Source organism: Oryx dammah, unplaced genomic scaffold (genome assembly GCF_014754425.2).
Source record: "Oryx dammah isolate SB20612 unplaced genomic scaffold, SCBI_Odam_1.1 HiC_scaffold_4, whole genome shotgun sequence".
In the NCBI taxonomy this organism is placed as follows: domain Eukaryota; kingdom Metazoa; phylum Chordata; class Mammalia; order Artiodactyla; family Bovidae; genus Oryx; species Oryx dammah.
Genome location: NW_024070188.1, coordinates 28715998 through 28738050, shown reverse-complemented (window position 1 = coordinate 28738050; position 22053 = coordinate 28715998). Strand labels below are relative to the sequence as shown.

The window sequence follows — 22053 nt, the reverse complement described above, 5'->3', positions numbered from 1 at the left end:
TCCCGTCCCCCAGGTCCCACCTGGAGAAAAACCGGCCCAGCCCTTTGCCCTCTGTCCCAATTCCTTAAGGCTGCTGCTAACTACAGATCTGATAAGGTAGGGTTTGTGGAATTCCTCCTTATATTTGTATTTGCATTTGAAAGGAGATAATTCCTTTATGGCTCAAAAAGCAGGCAAGGCAAAGGAGGTAAATAACAAGCCACTTGGGAGGCACTTGTGTACCAAAGACTCCAGGTCTGGGTAATCAGGGGTTCAAATCCTAACTCCACCCCTCACTGGCTGTGACAAGGGCGGCTTCTCCAAGCCTATTTGTCGGTAAACAGCACTCGCGCAATGAGTATCAGCACCCTGGCTAGTTGGAGCCCCTCAGGAAGTGTTCCTTTAACAACAGAACTGCTCTATCTGCCCACTGTTGTCCAATTAAGAGCACAGTTGTTTCTGTTTCTTGTTCAGTCATAAACTGTCCTCAGCTGAGATTTTAAAGAAACGTTTATTTGTTATTAAATATAGCTTATATACTGGAGAAGGAAATGACAGCCCACTCCAGTCTTCTTGCCTGTGAAATCCCATGGACAGAGGAGCCTTGCACAGTTCGGTTCACTGGGTCGCAAAGAGTCCTATGCAACTTAGCGACTAAACAACAACAACGGCTTATATACAGAAAAGTGCTCAAAACACATATGTACCATTTAGCAAACAGTTATAAAAGCATCAGCCATGTAACCACTACTCTGCTCAAGAAAAACAAATACTGCTTTAAAGTGGTAAATACTCTGTAATGGTGGTTTTCATCTGTGGGCAATTTTGCCCCCACAGGACACTGAAGCATTTTTGGTTGTGGTATGTGAGGCAGTGCTTCTGGTATCTAGTAAGAGAGGTTAGGGGTGCCACGAAACATAAACAGCCCCCCATAACAAAGAATTAGCAGTGCCCCGGCTGAGAAAGTCTGATGTAACACAAACTGACTGCCCTATGGGACAGACACCCCATTTTGAGAAGGAGGTGAACTTTTAGGAAAAGATTTGGGTGCTCAAGAAACCTGTTTGTGTCAAGACTTAGATTTATATAACACATTGTTAGTAATGTCATCTCACTCAACTAATTGTTTTCTGAAGGAAAAAACAAGCCAGCCTGAATTTTAGATGAAGGATCTGAAGTTAATAGACCTTGCTAACAGCATCAATCAGTTTCCATTCTTTCATTGCTGCCAAATGCTTTTAATCTCCTCTGTCACTTTGCACCAGTCCTGGGAATCAAATACTGTACAAGTCAGCAGAAACCAGACGTGTTCCATCTTACTATTAATTAAATCATGAATTGATTAAATACTGTCCTCTTCCCAACAACTTGTCCCAGCCCCTTTGCTCTCATAACTCTTTGTCTTTAATTTATTGCAGGATTTAGTTGTTCGCATTGTTTTTATTCTTGGCAACCTGACAGCGAAAAATAACCAGGCTCGTGAGCAGTTTTCCAAGGAGAAAGGGAGCATCCCAACTCTGCTGTCTTTATTCCACACATTCTACAAACTGGATCTGCATTCTGGGAAGCGCTGGGGGGAAGGAGACGAGCGTCCCAAGGCACCGAGGCCGGCCCAGGCAGAGGATGTGCTCATCAAACTGACCCGTGTGCTCGCCAACCTGGCCATCCACCCAGGTGTGGGCCCAGCCATCGCCGCCCACTCACATATCGTCGGCCTTCTCCTCGCCACACTGGGTAAGAAATGCGGCCTTAGATGGACTGGGGTTCTGTGAGGGTTTTAGCAGTACAACCTGCTCGCTTTAATGAGCCTTCTCAGTTGTGACAGGAAATTCATTTGTCTTCTGTTCAGAACTGCCTCAAAAGTAATCCAGCTTTTTTAAAAAGAAAAAAAATAGTAATACATCCTCCTGAAATCATAAGTCGGCTCTTATGTCCAACTCTTGTGTCCACATGGACTATAGCCAGTTAGGCTCCTCTGTCCATGGCTTTTCCCAGGCAAGAATACTGCAGTGGGTTGCCATTTCCTTCTCCAGGGGATCTTCCCTGCCCAAGGATCGAACCCAGGCCTCCTGCATTGCAGGCAGATTCTTTACCATCTGAGCTACCAGAATTATTACTAAAACCCACTGAACTGTACACTTTAAAAGAGTGAATTTTATGGTATGTGAATTATATCACAACTTCTATTAAAAAAAAAAAAGCTTGCCAATCAAATTATCAAAATTGGCCAACTAACCACAGAGTTTAAAATTCCAGATTTTTCCTGGATTAGTCCACATAATTAAAGTTTATTTGTCTTTTTATTTTTTCACCTTTTTACATTATCTGCAATTATAGACTCCAGGTCCCATCTTTTCCCCTGTATTAGACAGTTGGAGCTGTCATAACAAAACACTGCAGGGTGGGTGGCTTAAACAACACAAGCATATTTCTCACAGCTCTGGAAGCTAGGATTGTAAGATCAGAGTACCAGCTGATTCTGTTCTGGTGAGAGCCCTCTTCTTGACTGGCAGGTAGCTTCATTCCCCTGTGGCTTTTCCTCAGTGTGTGTGGGTACACATGAGAGAATGATCTTTCTCTTGTAAAACCATCAATCCTATCTGATACAGACTCCACCCTTATGATCTCATTTAACTTGACCTCCTAAAAGTCCTGTCTCCAGAAATAATCACATTAGGGTTTAAGGCTTCAACATATAAATTTGGGGGAGGGGACACAATGCAGTTGATAATATCCTACCTCTGATCCCCCCCTTCCCCAGATTCCTGATTTGCCCATGTGCAGAATACTTTCATTCCATCTCAACAGCCCCAAAATTTGTTAATTAATTTCAGCATCAACTCTGAAGTCTAAGGTCCCAGATCTCGTTTAAATATCATCTAAATCAGCTATCATGAGTTGTGAGATATGAGACATCCTAAGGAACAATTCCTCTCCTGCTTGAACCAGAGAAACCAGACAAGTTATAGGCAAAGCTGCATGGCAGGACCAGCACAAGATAGATGGTCCTATTCCAAAAGCGAGAAATAGGGAAAAAGGGAAGTGTGATGTGTCCCCACCAGGGCCCAAACCTAGTGAGGTGAATTCCATACGATCTTAAGGCTTGAGGATAATCCTCTTTGGTTACATGCTATTCCCTCCAGACCCACTGGGGCAGTGGCCCTGCCTCCACAGCTCTGTCAGTTAGGCCACCAGGGCTCTGCAGGGCAGTCTTGCCCTTAAGGCTTTGGGATGGAGCCCAGTATGACCTGCTGAAGCGGAGGCAGTGGCCCTGGTGATCTCTGCATCACTGCTGGGGTCACTCTCTCCTCTGCTTGCAAAATAGTGCATGCTCCCAACTAAATAGCTCCACACGCTGCCCTGTCAAGCCCAGGGAGTCTGACAGCTTCCTTCATTCGGTCCTGTCTCTGCCCCCTTCAGTTCAGACTGGCAGCTTCTGCTCACATACTCTCTCAAACTCTGTACTGAGTGACAATAAGACAACCACACATGTGGTGTTCCCTCCAGTACACGCCTTCTTATTTCTTGCAATATGGGCAGGCTGAGAAGTTTCCAAGTCTTCAAGTTCTAGCTCCTGTTGCTTAAAAGTTTCTTCTTCATTTCATCCCTTAAGTCACTCAGTTGTGTCTGAGTCTGCAACCCCATGAACTATACAGTCCATGGAATTCTCTAGGCCAGAATACTGGAGTGGGTAGCCTTTCCCTTCTGCAGGGTATCTTCCCAACCCAGGGACTGAACTCAGGTCTCTGGCATTGCAGGCAGATTCTTTCCCAACTGAGTCACAAGGGAAACCCAAGAATACTGGAGTGTGTAGCCTATCCCTTCTCCAGGGGATCTTCCCAATCCAGGGATCGAACCGGGGTCTCCTGCATTGCAGGTAGATTCTTTACCAACTGAGCTATCAGGGAAGCCCATCCCTCTCTTCTTACATGCTAATAAGCAGTCAGGGAGCACCAAACCTCTCCTTAAACACTCTGCTTGGAAACCTTAGTTAAACATCCAATATCATTGCTTGCAAGTTAGACATTCCACAAAACACTAGAATACAATTCAGCCAAGTCCTTTGCCACTTTATAACAAGGATCTCCTTTCCTGCAGCTCCTCCTTTCCATCTGAGACTTTGCCAGAGTGGCCTTTAATGTCCATTTCTCTAACAGCATTGTGCTCATGACTATTTCTGTGTTCTTTAAGAAGATGGAAGCTTTCTGTTGTCTTTCACCCTTTGCCAGAATCACCTTGTCAATGAAAAAGTAATCAGTGAATCTAAGAAAGAATTGGAAATTTTTATTCAAGCCAAATTTGAGGATTGTAACCCAGGAAGAACATCTCAGAAAGCTCTTGAGAACTTTTCCACTGGTTAGAAATCAAGGCACAGTTGTGTAACAGTTTTTGAGACAGAGGGCTCTACATCAAATGCTGTGTTATTGACAGTTTACATTATCCAGATCTAAGCATCGTCCTGGTATGCCATGTGACTCCTTACACAGTCAAGAAGGGCTATTATCTTTTAAGGAGGGACTTGTCCTGATGCTGGGAGAATGTTGCTCTTTATGGTTGAGCAGATATTCCTACTGAGGGAGAGGTTTGGCAGATACACAGAGCACAGAGAGGAGAGAGAGGCCAGAAAAGAGTTATGTTTAAATTTTTCGTATCTTGCCATAAAATATGAATTTTATTTCACAACCTTTAACATCCATATTTCTAGCATGCCCCTCAGAACTCCTCTAGCCTCCACCCATTACTCAGTTCCAAAGCTGCCCATATTTTTAGGTATTTTGTTACAGCAGCACCCTACTGCTAAGCACCCAAACCTGCCTTAATCAGCTTAGGATGCCGTAACAAAATAACACAGGCTGTGACTCAAACAACAGAAATTTATCTTCTTACTTCAGGGGACTGGAAGTCTGAGTTCAGGGTGCTGGCGTGGTTCCCTTGAGGCCTTTCTTCCTGGCTCATAGATGGCTGCATTTTTCCTTTCTCTTCCTCTTCTAAAGCCACCAATTCTATCAGAAAAGGACTCCACCCTTACGATCTCATCTAACCCTAATTATCTCCTAAAAGCTGCATGAGAGGTGGGGGCTTCAACATATGAATTTGGGAGGGACACAGTTCAGTCTGTAGCACCCCTGCTTTCCACTTTTTAGGCCTTGTCATTTCCCATGGGCACTTCTGCCTACCAGTGTGCAAGGAAATTAACTGCCATCCAGAGATATCTACTTTGCCACTACTTACCAGACTCTGAAAGAGTTTGTTGTGAAAGAAGCTTTACTGTCTGATGAAAATAATGTTTGGGGGTAACCTTTGAACTTTAGCCCTTTGTATAACCTCACTACATAGTCAGTGCTGTGCTCATATAAAAAGAAGTTTCTTAGTCTGCTCAGATTGCCATAAGAAAATACCACAGATTGGGTAGCTTAAACAATAGAAATCTATTTCTCACAGTCCCTAGGCTGGACGTCCCAGGCAAGGTGCCAGAGGGTTGATACCTGGTGAGAATCCTTTTTCTGGCTTGTAGATGGCCCCCTTCTCACTGTGTCCTCACATGATGGGCAGAGAGCTCTGGTGTCTCCTCCTCGTCTTATCAGAGCACTAGTCGTATCAGATGAGGGCCCCACCCTCACAACCTCACGTAACTTTTATACCTCACCAGCCCTATCACCAAATACAGTCACTTTGGGGGTTAGAGCTTCAACATATGAATTTGAAGGGGACACAAACACTCCATCCATCACAAGGTTTAAGAAAGTGTAGGTTGGTATCTACTTTCAAGGAACAGGGTACATCATGGAGGAATATCAGGCATTATACACACAAGCTTATGAAAAGTGCCCATAACAAAGCACACACAGAGCGTGAAGGCTGAGAGGACTGAGCCACAGAGCGTGGCTTTTGGTGTGTGGGGTTGTAATTGACCTTGCCTTCTCTTGTTACGGAGCTGCGTAGTCTTTTTTGTTTTTTGTTTTCTATATCTGTTTTTTGAAATATAATTGAACTACAACACTATGTTAGTTCCAGATTACAACACAGTAATTCTGTATTTCTATGCATTACAAAATGATCGCCATTGGAGCTACCCAGTTTAAGAAGCCTGTTCACATCTGTTCCCTCATGTGAGCAGCCACATGAGAGTGGGTTGTTATTTTAGGCCTTTCACAGAGGAGGAAACAGGCTCAGTGAGATGCAGTGACTTAAAAGTCACAAAGTTAGTAAGTGGCAGGGTTACTCACATGTTGCTGGTCTTAAGGATTCTTAAATTCTTATATTTTTAAATATTTGTTTGGCTGTACTGGGTCTTAGTTGCAGCACATGGAATCTTCATTGCACCACGTGGGATCTTTCGTTGCAGTGCATGGACTCTAGTTGTGGTGCATGGGCTTAGTTGCTCTGCAGCATATGGGCTTTTGAGTTCCCCGACCAAGAATCAAACCCATGCCCCTTGCATTGCAAGGTAGATTCTTAACTACTGGACCACCAGAGAATTCCCAAGACTCTTACATTCTGACTGAGGTCTGTCCTTGTGACATTTCATTTCCATGCGATAACTCAAAATCTACACATTAGTCTAGAACTCTCTTCCAAGCTGCTGACTGCACATTATACTGTCTGTGCAAATCTGCATTGAGCTGCTCCAAAAATTGGGTTTCTCTAACAACTTTGGCTAAACCTGAAACTCCAGTACTTTGGCCACGTCATGCGAAGAGTTGACTCGCTGGAAAAGACTCTGATGCTGGGAGGGATTGGGGGCAGGAGGAGAAGGGGACGACAGAGGATGAGATGGCTGGATGGCATCACAGACTCGATGGATGTGAGTCTGAGTGAACTCTGGGTGTTGGTGATGGACATAGAGGCCTGGCGTGCTGCGATTCATGGGGTCACAAAGAGTCAGACACGACTGAGCGACTGAACTGAACTGAACTGAACAACTTCCAACCTTGCAGCACTTGGACTCTAGTATCTCCCTGTCTTCTTTCTGCATCTGGAGGATCAGTTCTTCTCCACCCAGAAGTCAGGGATCCAACTGCCTCAGAATCAGCTATGGGGCTCATTAGGATTCCTTTTCTAGTTTCTGGATCTTACCTTGCTTTGCCTGCAGGATGGGTTGAAATATGCATTTCTACTCCCCCCCTGCCCCAGGTGATTCTTCTGCCCCTTAACTGTTGAGACCCAGTGCTCAGAGAACCGCCTTTAGCCTCCCTGGCTAGTGAGGAGCTGGCAGGAGCCTGAAACCCACCGGATGAGTTCTCATCTGTTGGTGGGCCAAATCGCTTCACCTGACTGTAGCTACCTGGGGAGAGCCTGAGGACCTGCCCTCAGATACCTGGACTGGGAGCACATCATTGTGGATAGTCAAGAAAGAAAGCTGTTCATGTTTCATTTTATTGCAGTTATTCATATGTAAAGTGAGAACATTCCTGGTCCTACATATATTTTATGAGCTTAGAAATTACATTTCCACCTATTAACTAAAAATATAATACAGTGGATAATTTCAGTTTGAATTCTAGGAAAGTAATGCTTTGGAGGCAGAAGAAAGAGGCAGAGAGCAGATTGGGCCAGAGCTTTTAGCTCTAGGGTTAAATAACCAAGAGGGCCTGGCTAGAGTCCTCAGGAGGCTGGGCCTGTCCCCTCTGTACCTCCATCATCAAGTCCTCTGGGAGGGTAGCTATTCTGCCTCTGTCACTGGGGGATTCCCACGTGAGGTCTCTCCAGTATACTCTCTTGAGGTTACTGGTACTTACGCATAACCTACTTTCTTTCTTTTGCTCTAAAGTGACCAATGAAACTCAAATCTGGCACTCCAAAAACTGCGTAAGAATCATGCAGGGAGCTCATGAAAGACACAGATTCTAAACCGCACCCTTAGAGGCTGTGACTGATCAAGTGAGGTGTGGAACCTGGGAATCTGCATTTTCTTTTCCGAACTCCCTCTCCCTGGCCGGCCCCAGCGCAGGTGGTGAGCGGTCTCATTCGAGATGCTTCAGTCTGTGTTAGAGCTCAGTGCCGTCTGAGGTTAAGCATATGTGAAGAAAGCCTTCTACCTGGCCCATGGTGGCGGGCAGTTGTTAGGGCACGCAGAGGGATCCCTTGTCTTTTCTGTCTTTGGAACGATTTGACCTCCCTCAAAGAGCTTTATGGGGGTGAGGGGTGAAGTCATCTTGATAGAGGATCACACACCTCCACCCTCACTTGGCAGCTCAGCTGCAGGGATAAATGCTCTGAGCTCTACAAAGTCCCCTCAGCTGATCTCTGCTGGTTCCCACCTGGTATCTCTGCTTCAGTGAGGGACAGCGACCAGATCCCTGGAGAAGGGACCTGGTCAAGGAGCCTGGCAGGCTAGAGGCCATGGGGTTGCAAAGAGTCAGACACGACTGAGTGACTAATCTCAGCACAGATGCTTGTAAGTGCATTTGAATAGAAGCACTATTAAAAATTAACTTTTGTGGGGTTAAATGCATGTAAAGTGCTTGGAGCCCTTCATGGTAGATGCCTGGTAGCTGTGAATGCCTCCTGTCTTGTCCCGGATGCCAAATGTTCTTCCTGCTCCCAAACGTGAGGTCCTACAGGGGCACCTTACCTCTTAGGTGGTGATACATAAGAGCTAGCCTTCTTTTTCTGGGCGAGCTAACTAATTCTCCCACCAAGGCAAGAGAAAAACAGATCCCTGGACACCGCCCAACATCTAGCATCGTCAGTCCCAGGATAGAGGGAACTGGGGCTGAGACTTCCTCTTTGCTAAGTGTTAGACACTCACCCAAGCCATTCCCCGAGAGCCATCTTTCTGGATAGCCCATCCATGCATCTCACAGATGTATATTTAGCACCTGCAATGTGCCATACAGTTTTATAAGCCCTTTACATGTATTAATACATTTAAACTTAGTAATGTAGCTGCGATTATTACCATACTTTGCAGACAAGGAAACTGAGCCCCAAGGAGGTTAAATGGCTTGCACACAGTCACACAGCCAGCAGGTAGACGATCAGGATTCCAGCTCCAGAGTCACGGCCAAGCAAGTGAGGATACTCTGGAGACAGACACACTTGGGTTGGGAAGATCCCCTGGAGAAGAGAATGACAAACCTCTCCAGTATCCTTGCCTGGAAAATGCCACGGACAGAGGAGCCCGAGGTCTGCAGTCTACGGGGTCCCAAAGAGTTGGGCACGACTGAGTGACTAATACTTGCGTGTATTTGAACTAAGAAAACAGGCGATTAGGATCTCATTTATTCTTGCTTTCTCCAAATATTCTTTGAGTTTCTACCAGGTACAGGACCCATGCTGCTGCTGTGGGGTGGGGCAGAGGGACCCCTGGCTGAAGGGCCAGTGTGTGTTCTCTGTAGGGTAACAAATGACTGAATTTCCCTTTGAATAGAGTAGACTATAAAAAGATCATTCTCTTTAATGAAAAGAAGGCCATAAGGAGAGATAATTAAATCAGAAAGTGTAAGAGCTAGCACAGTCCTCCTGCTCAGCTCACAACCTCCCTCTTATCCCTGAGGAGCTTTGGCTTCATACAGGAGATAAAAGATACTATTTAATTATAAAAAAGAATGAAATTTTGCCATTAACAGCATCATGGGTGGACCTGGAGGATATTATGCTAGGTGAAATAAGTTAGAGAAAAACAGATACTGTAATGATGTCACATATTTGTGGAATCTAAAAAAATAAACACATGAAGACAACAAAACAGAAACAGACTTACAGAAATAGAGAACTAACTAGTGGTTACCAGGGCAGAGGGAAATGTCTGGGGGTGGGAGGCTGGCAAGATGGGAGTATGGGATTAAGAGGCAAAAGCTATGATGTATAAAATAGATAGGCAACAGGATATATCATACAGGGCAGGAATTACAGCCAGTTATTTTATAATAACTTTAGGAGTGTAATCTATAAAAACATTGAATCATTGTGTTCTACATTTGATGTACTACTGTTTATCAACTGTATTCAGTTTATTTTTTTTTAAGAGGTACAAGGCACTACTTAACCAGTAAAACCCAGTGGGCAAGTCAGGGCCCAAGACACGCACAGGCACTGCGGTGACTCCTTCCCAGGCAGGCGATGGCCGATGGCCAGGCAGCGAGGGGGGCGAATGTTCTCCAGGCACTGGGGGGCCCTGCACTGCGCCCAAAGCGAGGCAGAGACTGCTGTAGCCAGTTTAGTATAACCCGACTCCTGACTTCTCTGACTTCCAGACCTGTATGTCCACCTAACTGCCTTACCTAATCTCATCAACTGTGGCTACTTCAGAAGTACCCCAAGAGATCTAACTCATGACCTTACCCCCAACTGGACCTTCTTCCCATTAATTCAGAGAATGGGATTGCTGTCCATCCAATTTTGTAATCCAGGAACCCAGAGGTCATCCTAGGTCATCACCCCCACCTGAGCTTTTTGCCGTCTGGACACCACAGGAGTCTCCTGACCGGTCCCCAACATCCGCCCTTCTCTGTACTGTGGCCTAAGTCACCAGGAGATGAGTCTGGAGATGGAGTGGAAGGCAGGGATAAAATTACTAAGGGTCTTATCGGCTAAGCTAAAGGATTCGTTCATTCATTCATTCACTCATTCTTGCATTCATTAACCACTTATTATTATTTTTTTACAACAATGGAGTTTATTATTATTATTACTAGCTCCAAAAATATTTCATATAAACTTTATCCTGATCCACCCCCAAGACACTGAAATGCTACAGCTTTCCGTTTTGTAAGTTGATATTTCCAGGGAGGTTCAAGTTGTTACTTTTTAAAAAATTGTATTGGAGTGGAGTTAATTGACTTTGTCATGTTACTTTCTGCTGTACAGCAAAGTGAATTAGTTATACACATGTTGTTGTTGTTCAGTCACTAAGTCGTGTCCCACTCTTTGCGACCCCACAAACTGCAGCACACCAGGTTTCCCTGTCCTTCGCTATCTCCTGCAGTCTGCTCAAACTCTTGTCTGTTGAGTCGGTGATGCCATCCAACCATCTCCTTCTCTCTCGTCCTCTTTTCCACTTGCCCTCAACCTTTCCCAGCATCAGGGGCTTTTCCAGTGAGTCAGCTCTTCGTGTCAGGTGGCCAAGGTATTGGAGCTTCAGCTTCAACACAATTTCTTCCAGTGAATGTTCAGGGTTGATTCCAGCCTTTGCTTCATCCAGCCTGGCATTTTGCACAGTATACTCTGCATATAAGTTAAAGAAGCAGGGTGACCATATACAGCCTTGATGTACTCCTTTCCCGATTTGGAACCAGACTGTTGTTCCATGTCCAGTTCTAACTGTTGCTTCTTGACCTGGATACAGATATATCAGACCATACCACCAGGCAGGTCAGGTGGTCTGGTATTCTCATCTCTTTAAGAATTTTTAAAGTTTGTTGTTATCCACATAGTCAAAGGCTTTAGCATAGTCACTGAAGCAAAAGTAGATGTTTTTTGGAATTCCCTAGCTTTTTCTATGATCCAGCAGATGTTGGCAATTTGATCTCTGGTTCCTCTGTCTGTTCTAAATTCAGCTTGAACATCTGAAAGTTCTCAGTTCACATACTGTTGAAGCCTGGCTTGAATGATTTTGAGTATTACCTTGCTCGTGTGTGAAATGAGTACAATTGTGCAATAGTTTGAACATTCTTTGGCATTGCCCTTCTTTGGGATTGGAATGAAAACTGACCTTTTCCAGTCCTGTGGCCACTGCTGAGTTTTCGAAATTTGCTGGCATATTGAGTGCAGCACATTAACAGCATCATTTTTAGGATTTGAAATAGCTCAGCTGGAAGCCTATCACCTCCACTAGCTATGTTCATAGTAATACTTTCTAAGGCCCACTTGACCTCACATTCCAGGATGTGAGTGATCACACCATTGTGGTTATCTGGGTCATTAAGATCTTTTTTGTACAGTCCTTCTGTGTATTCTTGCCACCTCTTCTTAATCTCTTCTGTTTCTGTTAAATCCTTGCTGTTTCTGTCCTTTGTTATGCCCATCTTTGCATGAAATATTCCCTTGGTATCTGATTTTCTTGAAGAGATCTCTAGTCTTTTCCATTCTATTGTTTTCCCCTATTTCTGTGCATTGTTCACTTAAGAAATCTTTCTTATCTCTCTGTGCTATTCTCTGGAACTCTGCATTCAATTGGGTATATCTTTCCCTTTCTCTTGCCTTTCACTTCTCTTGTTTTCTCAGCTATTTGTAAGGCCTCCTCAGACAACCACTTTGCTTTCTTGCATTTGTTTTTCTTGGGGATGGTTTTAGTCACCATCTCCTTCCTGTACAACGGTATGAACCTCCTTCCAGAGTTCTTCAGGCACTCTGTTTACCAGATCTAGTCCCTTGAATTTATTCATCACCTCAGCTATATAATCATACGGGATTTAATTTAGGTCATACCTGAATTGCCCAGTGGTTTTCCCTACTTTGTTCAATTTGAGCCTAAATTTTGAAATAAGGAGCTCATGATCTGATCCACAGTCAGCTCCAGGTCTTGTTTTTGCTGACTGTATAGAGCTTCCCCACCTTTGGCTGCAAAGAATACAATCAATCTGATTTTAATATTGACCATCTGGTGATGTCCATGTGTAGAGTCATCTTTTGTGTTGTTAGAACAAAGTATTTGCTATGACCAATGAGTTCTCTTGGCAAGACTCTGTTAGCCTTTGCCCTGCTTCATTTTGTACTCCAAGGCCAAACTTGCTTTTTATTCCAGGTATCTCTTGACTCCCTACTTTTGCATTCCAGTCCGATGTAATGAAAAGGATGTCTTTTTTTGCTGTTGGTTCTAGGAGATCTTGTAAGTCTCCATGTAATCATTCAACTTCAGCTTCTTCGGCATTAGTGGTTGGGACATAGACTTGGATTACTGTCATGTTGAATGGTTGGCCTTGGAAATGAACCGAGATCATTCTTTCATTTTTGAGATTGCACCTAGCTACTGCATTTCAGACTGTTTTGTTGACTGTGAGGGCTACTCCATTGCTTCAAAGGGATTCTTGCCCACAGTAGTAGATATAATGGTCATCTGAATTAAATTCATTTTAGTTTACTGATTCCTAAAATATCAATGTTTACTCTTACCACCTCCTGTTTGACCACTCCCAATTTGCCTTGATTCATGGACCTAACATTCCAGGTTCCAATGCAGTATTGATCTTTACAGCGTCGGACTTTACTTCCACCACTACACACATCCACAGCTGGGCATTGTTTCTGCTTTGGCTCTACCTCTTAAACTTTTTGTGGAGCTATTTCTCTGCTCTTCCCCAGTAGCATGTTGGACACCTATCAACCTAGGGGGGGCTCATCTTTCCATGTTCTTTTGCCCTTTCATACTGTTCATGAGGTTCTTAAGGCAGGAATACTGAAGTGGTTTGCCATTTTCTTCTCCGGTAGACCACATTTTGTCAGACCCTGACTAGCTGGGACATGCCCTTCAGCCTCTCCATGTTGCTAGATAACATGCCTGGCACCACTGTTGGTCCTTGTTGAGTGTGTAAACCTTCACTGGCTGTTGGATGTTGGTCTACATGCTGCCCGAGGGCCGAGGCAGAGGCCCTGCTGGAGTCGCCAGGATGGGGGTCTTGGGAAGGCTGGAGCCAATGTTGGAGAAGGCCCAGGAGCAGAGGACACCCTGGCCTCTTCACTGCTGTTCACCATATCCATTCTTTTTCAGATTCTTTTCCTAGACAGGTCATTACAGAGTGTGTAGTAGAGTTCCCTGTGGTATACACCAGGTTCTTACTCATTATCTGTTGAGCATTGCTCTGTGCAGACACTGTTCTAAATGCTGAGAATGTGATGATGAAAAGAACGAGTCCTTAGTCTCATGGAGCTTACACCTTAGAGCTGGAAGACAGACATTAAACACATAAGTCAGGTGGTTCCACGTGTTATAGGGAAGAAGGGGAGGGGATGTGGGTAACAATGCTGTTTTATACAGAGTGGCTGAGGAGACTGTGTCCAATAAGGTGATAGCTAAGCGGCAGCCAGAAGGACATGAGGAGTGAGCCAGGATAACTGGAGGAAGGAATATTGCAGACAGGGGGACTAGCAGTGCAAAGTTCTTGGGCAGGCTCAGGCTGAAATGCTCAGAAAGAGGGAAAGACTGGTGTGGTTGGCATCAGGGACCTGAGGCTGGAGCAGCAAGTAAGGCCCAGGAGGTAAGGACTGGGCAGCCAGGTCGGGCCCGTGGGCTGGGGGAGATGAGTGGCGTTGTCTGACTGACTTTTAAAGGATCCGCACATTGAGGGCAGGCTCAAGGAGGCCAAGGCAGAGAAGAGAAGCCAGTGAAGAGGTGAAAGATGGACTAGGTGGTGGTAGAGGAGGTGAGAGGTGGTCAGAGTCTGTGTGTTTGGAAGGCCGCACTGACAGGAATTATAGACGGATTATGACCCAAGGGCCATTCTGTTGGGAGGTCCAGGGTCCGGGGAACAGACTCCCAAGGTGCAAGCCCCGGGACAGTTCTGGGTCAGGGCATACCAGCTCTGATCACCTTTGCATACAGGGACTAGATCAGCCTGACTTTTCCAGACCCTTGGGTAGAGGGACTGAGCTTAGAGTGTTCCAAATGCTGGCCTGGAGTGGTCCCCGGCCGTGGGTGCATTTCCCTGTAGGAAGAGTCATGGGAAATAAAGCAACAACATGGCATTCATGTAGACCTTGCCTGGAACAGCGGTGGGTCCCTGCACCAGCTGGGCTGTAGTTAGGAGGTCGTGGCTTCTGCCCTGCAGCGAGTCTTTGATACCCTTCAGTTCAGTTCAGTTGCTCAGTCGTGTCCGACTCTTTGTAACCCCATGAATCGCAGCACACCAGGCCTCCCTGTCCATCACCAACTCCCGGAGTTCACCCAAACCCATGTCCATCTAGTTGGTGATGCCATCCAGCCATCTCATCCTCTGTCGTCCCCTTCTCCTCCTGCCCCCAATCCCTCCCAGCATCAGAGTCTTTTCCAATGAGACAACTCTTCGCGTGAGGTGACCAAAGTATTGGAGTTTTAGCCTCAGCATCAGTCCTTCCGCCTTCCAGCATCAGTCCTTCAGCCTTCATCAGTCCATGAACACCCAGGATGGACTGCTTGGATCTCCTTGCAGTCCAAGGGACTCTCAAGAGTTTTCTCCAGCACCACAGTACAAAAGTATCAATTCTTTGGCGGTCAGCTTTCTTTATAGTCCAACTCTCACATCCATACATGACCACTGGAAAGACCATAGCCTTGACTAGACCTTTGTTGGCAAAGTAATACCTCTGCTTTTTAATGTGCTATCTAGGTCAGTCATAACTTTCCTTCCAAGGAGTAAGCGTCTTTTCATGGCTGCAGTCACCATCTGCAGTGACTTTGGAGCCCCAAAAATAAAGTCTGACACTGTTTCCCCATCTATTTCCCATGAAGTGATGGGACCAGATGCCATGATCTTAGTTTTCTGAATGTTGAGCTTTAAGCCAACTTTTTCACTCTCCTCTTTCACTTTCATCTAGAGGCTTTTTAGTTCCTCTTCACTTTCTGCCATAAAGGTGGTGTCATCTGCATATCTGAGGTTATTATGCTCACTTTATTTCAGAATCCAAGTCAATTGATGATTGTGAGGAGCTGGTGATCAACACTACGGCAACTATCAACAACTTATCTTACTACAAAGTGAAGAATTCCATAATTCAAGACAGAAAGCTATATATTGCTGAATGTAAGGTTCAGAGTTGGGTTTGGGTAGATGCATGTTCATTTAAGGTTTTGACTTTGTTAACTAAACACAGAACTAGAGGCGTTTATAGTTTCTGACTTCTGGTACAAGTATCTAAGAGCCTGATTTAATTCTAAGAAAGTTGAATATGGGGACACATTAGTTTCTTAGTTCTTGCTTATGTCCCCTATCATTGGAATTTTATTATCACTTTTAATTTTTAAGTTACAGTATTTAGCATGATCTTGGTTTCTAATAGCCTTTAACTTGAAACTTTAATTCACTGATTTTATTTCTCTGGTCACCAAACCCAGTGCTCTTAAAGCTCCTCGTGAGTAACAACATGGATGGGATTCTGGAGGCTGTGCGTGTTTTTGGAAATCTCTCCCAGGACCATGACATCTGCGATTTCATAGTGCAGAAAAATGGTGAGTCAGTGACACACATTCAAAAGCAGTCACGTCTTGGCAGTAAACAACTGAGTGGTTTCACAGCTTGGGTCACAAGAACCTAACACTTGTTTCTGCTTTGGGACAAGCGGTGCTTTACATTCTGTTCCATCTATCTGTGAGGCTCTTGGCTCAGGATGCCAAGATAGATCTGGGCTGTGTTCTCAGGGTTTCCCTCTCCCTGATGAGTGGTCTTTTGAGTTTTGAGATGGTGTGTGTATGTGTTTGTGTTTAAGTGAAACAAGTGATCTATACACATCATTTCTGTCCATGGGAATGGACTCAAAAGACCTGTTCTTCATGCACTGGGATGTCTATTAGAGTACTGCTTGTAATAGTGAAAAATGGGAACAACCTAAATGTCCGTCAACAGGTAAGAGGATAAATATATTACGGTATATTCATGCAACCAAACTTTTACAGCAGTTAAAATAAATGAGCTAGAAGTTCATGTATCAACATGCATCAACCTCAAACACATACTATAGGAGCAAAAAAGCTAGTGGTAATAGGAGGACACATGTGAAATAATACCATTAATATTGTATTAAAACATGCAGAATGGTCCTGGGTATTGTTTATGTAATGTACTCATGCGCTAATGAATAAGGCATAAATGCATTTGGAATTAGAAACTCCACATTTAAGACAAAGTTAAATTTGAATGGATGCCCCAAATATAAAATTGGATCTGTAATGTTTTATTTCTTCAACTGTGTAGCAGGTACATAACAGTGTATACTAAACATACTATTTTTCTCAAATATCTCATGTAAAAACAGTAACTAAAAATACCTAATTATTCATGTTCATGATAGAAAAATTATATAATACAGATTAAAAAGAAAACATTTCCCTAGAGATAATTGTCAAATTTTGGTGTATATTCTTTAAACTCTTAAAAACACATGTGATTCAGCCTTTGCCAAGCTCAGTGCTGACCCAACAGTAGGCCAAGGTCAGCATGGCGTGGCTGCCTCTCAGGTGAGCAGTGGAACAGGAGCGCACGCCCATTCATTCTCCCCCAACCCCTGCTGGGGGCAATGAGCAAACAGGACAAATAGTTCAGTTTCTAGGAGTAAGGGAAGGCAGTGGGGGTGGGGGGAGCCTGTCCTGATATAAAACGTCCCCTACACTGGAAGTCTGGCCTCCCTGCGCACTGGTTTCCAGCAGTCTGAGCAAGTCTTCTCTTAGAAGCTATGGCCTTGGAGGACTTCCCAGGAAGATCACTGAAGCCTACTCCCCCTGCCCCCCTTCCAGGGCTGTGTATTTTAAGAAAATTTCTGCTGGAGGTTCACAAGAGCCCTTGAGAACAACCAGAAGTTAGAGATGAAATGAATGGCACCTGTGTGATTGGAAGGAGGTGGTTCCCTCCTCTCCACGGGCGGGGACTCTAACACTGCCTAGAAGGGAGAGCTGATGCTGCGGTGGATATAGCAGTACCTGGGAACAGGGACCCCGGGGGTGGGGAGCAGGTTCTGAAGTGACAGTGTGGGTGTTGGTGAAGGCACTTTCCCCACTGGGCAGTGGGGAAGCCTTACGAAGAGTGGGCTAAATCCCCTAGCAGGGTTTCCAGTTTCACAAGCTGCTCCCCATTTCCCCTCTGCCATTTGTGGAATGAAATATGGCTGGGGCCCCTGCGCTTCACTGATCAGCATTTGTTCTCTGCCCTTCCAGTCCACAAGTTCATGATTGCTCTCCTGGATGCTAAGCATCAGGATATTTGCTTTTCTGCCTGTGGTGTTCTCCTAAACCTCACCGTGGACAGAGACAAGAGAGTCATCCTAAAAGAAGGAGGCAGCATTAAAAAGTAAGTTCAAGGCACAGAGTCCTGCCTCGATCAGGATTCACAGGAGAGCTTAGGCCCCCCACCTCATTTCTCCCGGGCAGAGATATTTCTCCATCTGGAAGTGCCTAGCTAGGCTAAGGAGGGGATTTAGATTCCACTGGACACTTAAAATAATTAAGAAGTAGGTTATTGCTTAAATTTGTTAATTAAATTGGTAGATGTGAAATTATTTTAATAACACTGAATTACATATAAAATGTATATTCAATATCAAAGAAAGTTAATCATCATGTTAAAAATATAAAAAAGATGCTGACCTAATAACTTCTCAATTTGACTTTTCACTCAGGTTAGTGGATTGTTTAAGAGATTTTGGGCCTACTGATTGGCAGCTGGCCTGCTTGGTTTGCAAAACGCTATGGAACTTCAGTGAAAACATCACCAATGCTTCATCCTGTTTTGGAGATGAGGTTGCCAACACACTCTTAGCCTTGCTGTCATCATTCTTAGGTAAGACTCCTGACTGTGAATCTGTGAATCTTACCAAAATGAGAAAAATTGTTTCCTGTGACCTGTGTGGATAAAGATTGGTAGGCCTTTGGGTAGCTTTTTGTTCAATAAGGAACAAGAGACGTTAAAGACGATTATAATTTGGAGATACCTGGAAGAGGCTGAATCTTATATACAGTGGGGACATGAGGACTTTTAACTCACTGGGTGCTGCCATGATTTCTTTTGTGGCTTTCCCCCTTCTTTTGAATTTTCTATAAGCTTCATAAATAGACGATCTAGGCATAAATGTATTGCTGTTGTTTAAAAAGTATATAGACATTGTAATTGAGAAAATATGGTTAAAAGCTACTCTGAAATAAGTCATGCTTTTAATGAACCTATGCATATATGATTGTGTTATGTGGGGAGAGTCTGTGAAATCATTTGACATTACTATGTGGTCTGACATACACTGAAAGGTAAGAAATCACTGATACAAACCAAAGGAAAGATGAGAGTCTCTTCCATTGCAAAAGTTTCTGTTTTTAGGATAGTTCTCCTCATCCTGGGGTAGGTCTAACAGCAGTGATTTAGGTCAGAAGTGAGTGGAAAATCTTCATTTTCAAAATGAAGATGTGCCTATCATCTCAGCAAAGCCATGCAGAAAGGCTCATTGTGACCCAGAGGCTGTGAGTTCAAATTGTGACTCTCTGGGATGGTGTGATTCAACATAAGAATCTCTCAGAAACTGTCTTTTCATCTGTAAAATGGGGACGTTATATCTGTTCTGTGTTGCAGGGAGTTGTGAGAATCAAACAAGCATCCTGAGAGCATTCCAGGAAGACTAGAGGCTGTAGTCAGGCAGTTCTGAGTTAAGGTCTCACTTTATCACATGCAAAGTTTTAACTCAGGGCATATTAACCTCTGAATGTATATCTTCTCATGTCTAAGATGGGGATGATTGACATCCACTTTGCAGAGTTGTTGGGCTTCCCTGGTGGCTCAGTGGGTAAAGCATCTGCCTTCAATGTGGGAGACCAGGGTTCGATCCCAGGGTTGGGAAGATCCCCTGGAGAAAGAAATGGCAATCCACTCCAGTATTCTTGCCTGGAAAATCCCATGGATGAAGGAGCCTGGTAGGCTACAGTCCATGTGGTTGCAAAGAGTCGGATACAACTGAGCGACTTCACTTTCACTTGCAGAGTTGTTAGGGTGATAAATGAATAGACCTACACAAAGAAATTCACATAGAACCTGACACACAGCTAGTTCTCAAAACACGGTTGTGAAAATGCTTGGTAAATTCTGTTGTTGTAACAGTATGTTATTAAACAGGAACTCCGGACCAGAGCTATTTGAAAGAAAGCTATACAATAGGTTCTTGTAGGTTATCCATTTTACATATAGCAGTGTGTACATGACCTGCCCACGGTCCCTAACCGTCCCTTCCCCCGGCAACCAGAAGTTCGTTTTCTAAGTCTGTGAGTATCTTTGTTTTATAAGTTAATTTGTATCATTTCCTTTTAGATGCCACATATAAGGGATGTCATATTGTATTTCTCCTCTGTCTGACTGACTTCACTCAGTATGACACTCGCTAGGTCCATCTATGTTGCTGCAAATGGCATTCTTTTTAATAGCTGAGTAATATTCCATTGTATATGAAGTCCCACATCTTCTTTATCCATTCCTCTGTCGGACATTTAGGTTGCTTGCATGTTTTGGCTGCAGTGAGTATTTGGGTTCATGTATCCTTTCGAATCATGTTTTTCTCCAGATAGATATCTAGAAGTAGGATTGTGGGGTCATATGGTAGTTCAGTGTTTTGTTTTTTAAGGAACCTCCATACTGTTCTCCATAGTAGCAGTGCTAATTTACATTCCCACCAACAGTGTAGGAGGGTTCCCTTCTCAAAATGAGCACAATTTTAAATCATTGAGGTTCACATTCTGCTCTGTGGACTTGAAGTTTTCTTGGGTTGCTGGGAGCAGAAGTGCGCTCAATTTGCTTTAAGTCAGTTCTCAACTGTGGCAGAACATTAGAGTCAGAACATATGGAATTGAAAAGAAAAATCAATAAATAACCCCCCACTTGTCCTGGCCCCATCCCTAGGAATTCTGATTCAGGAGCTCTGGGGGAGGCCAATTATCTGCGTCATTAAAAAGTTCCACAGGGGAGCCTGCTATTCGGGCAGCACTGAGAACTCCACCCTGGTTAGTGAAGGAGCTGAAGGGAAGGATGCCCCGGAAAGGAGGAAGCTGGGAAACACGCGTGTCGCGCAGAGCCTGCGGGGCCAGCACTCGGGATGTGGAAGGCGGCCCATCAGTAGCAGGCGTCATCTACCCCACCGTGCTGAGAGCCAGCAGCGCTGGCTCCACTCTTGAGGAGAAAGGCCTTGCTCCCCTCGTCTGCAGGCTCCCGCCTGGCCCCGGCTCCAGCTGTCTCAAGGCCGCTTCTTGCTGCTGTCGTGAGTGGGCCTTTGTCTCCTCTGCTGTTGGCACGACTTTCTGTCTCCCATTTGGGGAGAAGATGTGACTGGTTCCATGAGTCATTCTCCTGGGCTCTAGGCTTTCGTGCCTCAGGCGGCAGCTGCCTCCACTGCAGGCTGTCTGTGGTTTCCTTTGGCACTTCAGGCTGGGACAGTCAACCATATATAGCAAACTGGTGGGGCCGTGTGGCACCACCTAAGAAGGGATGCGGGCATGGCTGGCTTCACACGCGGCAGCACACCTGGCGTGCCCTTGCCTATAATGGGCCTGTTCCTGCCTCTTCCCCCCGTCAACCCTCCCTGGAGCAGGACTGGGCTTCCCCTCATGCTTCCCTAACCTTGCACCTTTGCTCTGGCCAGGTCTCTTACCTGTCCGGCCCAAGGCTGCCGGTCCTGGCAGGCCCTTCTCATGAGCTTTCCAAGCCCACAGTCATAGGGAAGCTATACTACTTACATAGCAATTAATCATGAGCTGTGTGACTTGTTCTGTATTATTGTTTCGTACCTTTTGTTTCCCCACTCCAACGGAGCCACTCAAAGATATTGCCTTGGGCAAAGCAGGTTCTTGATGGATGCTTGTGGATTAACTGACAATGGTGGTATCTTTAATAGTGCTGTATACTTTTAAAAGGACATTCATTCTATCCTTCTAAGATCTAAGGTCATCAGCTAGGTGACAGTGGAGGTAGGTACGTCTAGGAGGGTTAAGTGACTTGCCTAAGATCATACTGTAGCAAAGCCAGGGCTTTTCATCAGAAAGTAAACATTGAGCCCCTGTGTTTTTCTGCTATTCCATTACATAGTATGCCCTTACCCTACCCCATCCCACCCTCCCCTGGAAGGGGATGGAGGCACGGGTAAGAAAAATAAACACAGTCCACCAGGGAGCCAGGTCACCATCAGAGTGTGGCATGCATGTCTCATGTGATCACGAGTGCTACTCTCTGGCTCTTCTCTCCACAGTGTGGACCTCAGAGCCTTACTTCTGACATGGGCTGTAGTTGTGTCTGGCCAGCTGGGTGGCAGCAATTGAAATGGATATATGAGTGAGAGTATACTTAAATTTCAATTCTTTTACAGTGATAGGTTAAAAAAACAACAGGCCATTTTGAAAACAGGAAGGGCTGTTATATCACAAAAGTCCCACAATGTAGTGTGAGCACTGTTTTTAGAAATCACGGGAGGGCAATTGATATAGCA

General features: G+C 44.7%; 1 protein-coding gene across 4 annotated transcripts in view; it reads left to right on the top strand.

The window, feature by feature from the left end:
* The window catches only part of ARMC2 (armadillo repeat containing 2), a 209483-nt gene that overhangs the window by 92693 nt on the left and 94737 nt on the right, over positions 1 to 22053 (top strand). For all 4 annotated transcript variants that reach the window (XM_040238546.1, XM_040238544.1, XM_040238543.1 and 1 more), the window contains exons 13-17: positions 1398 to 1713; positions 15516 to 15638; positions 15950 to 16063; positions 17762 to 17894; positions 18223 to 18383. In XM_040238546.1, coding sequence (XP_040094480.1) covers positions 1398 to 1713; positions 15516 to 15638; positions 15950 to 16063; positions 17762 to 17894; positions 18223 to 18383 — 847 coding nt within the window. The remainder of the gene's footprint in view (positions 1 to 1397; positions 1714 to 15515; positions 15639 to 15949; positions 16064 to 17761; positions 17895 to 18222; positions 18384 to 22053) is intronic.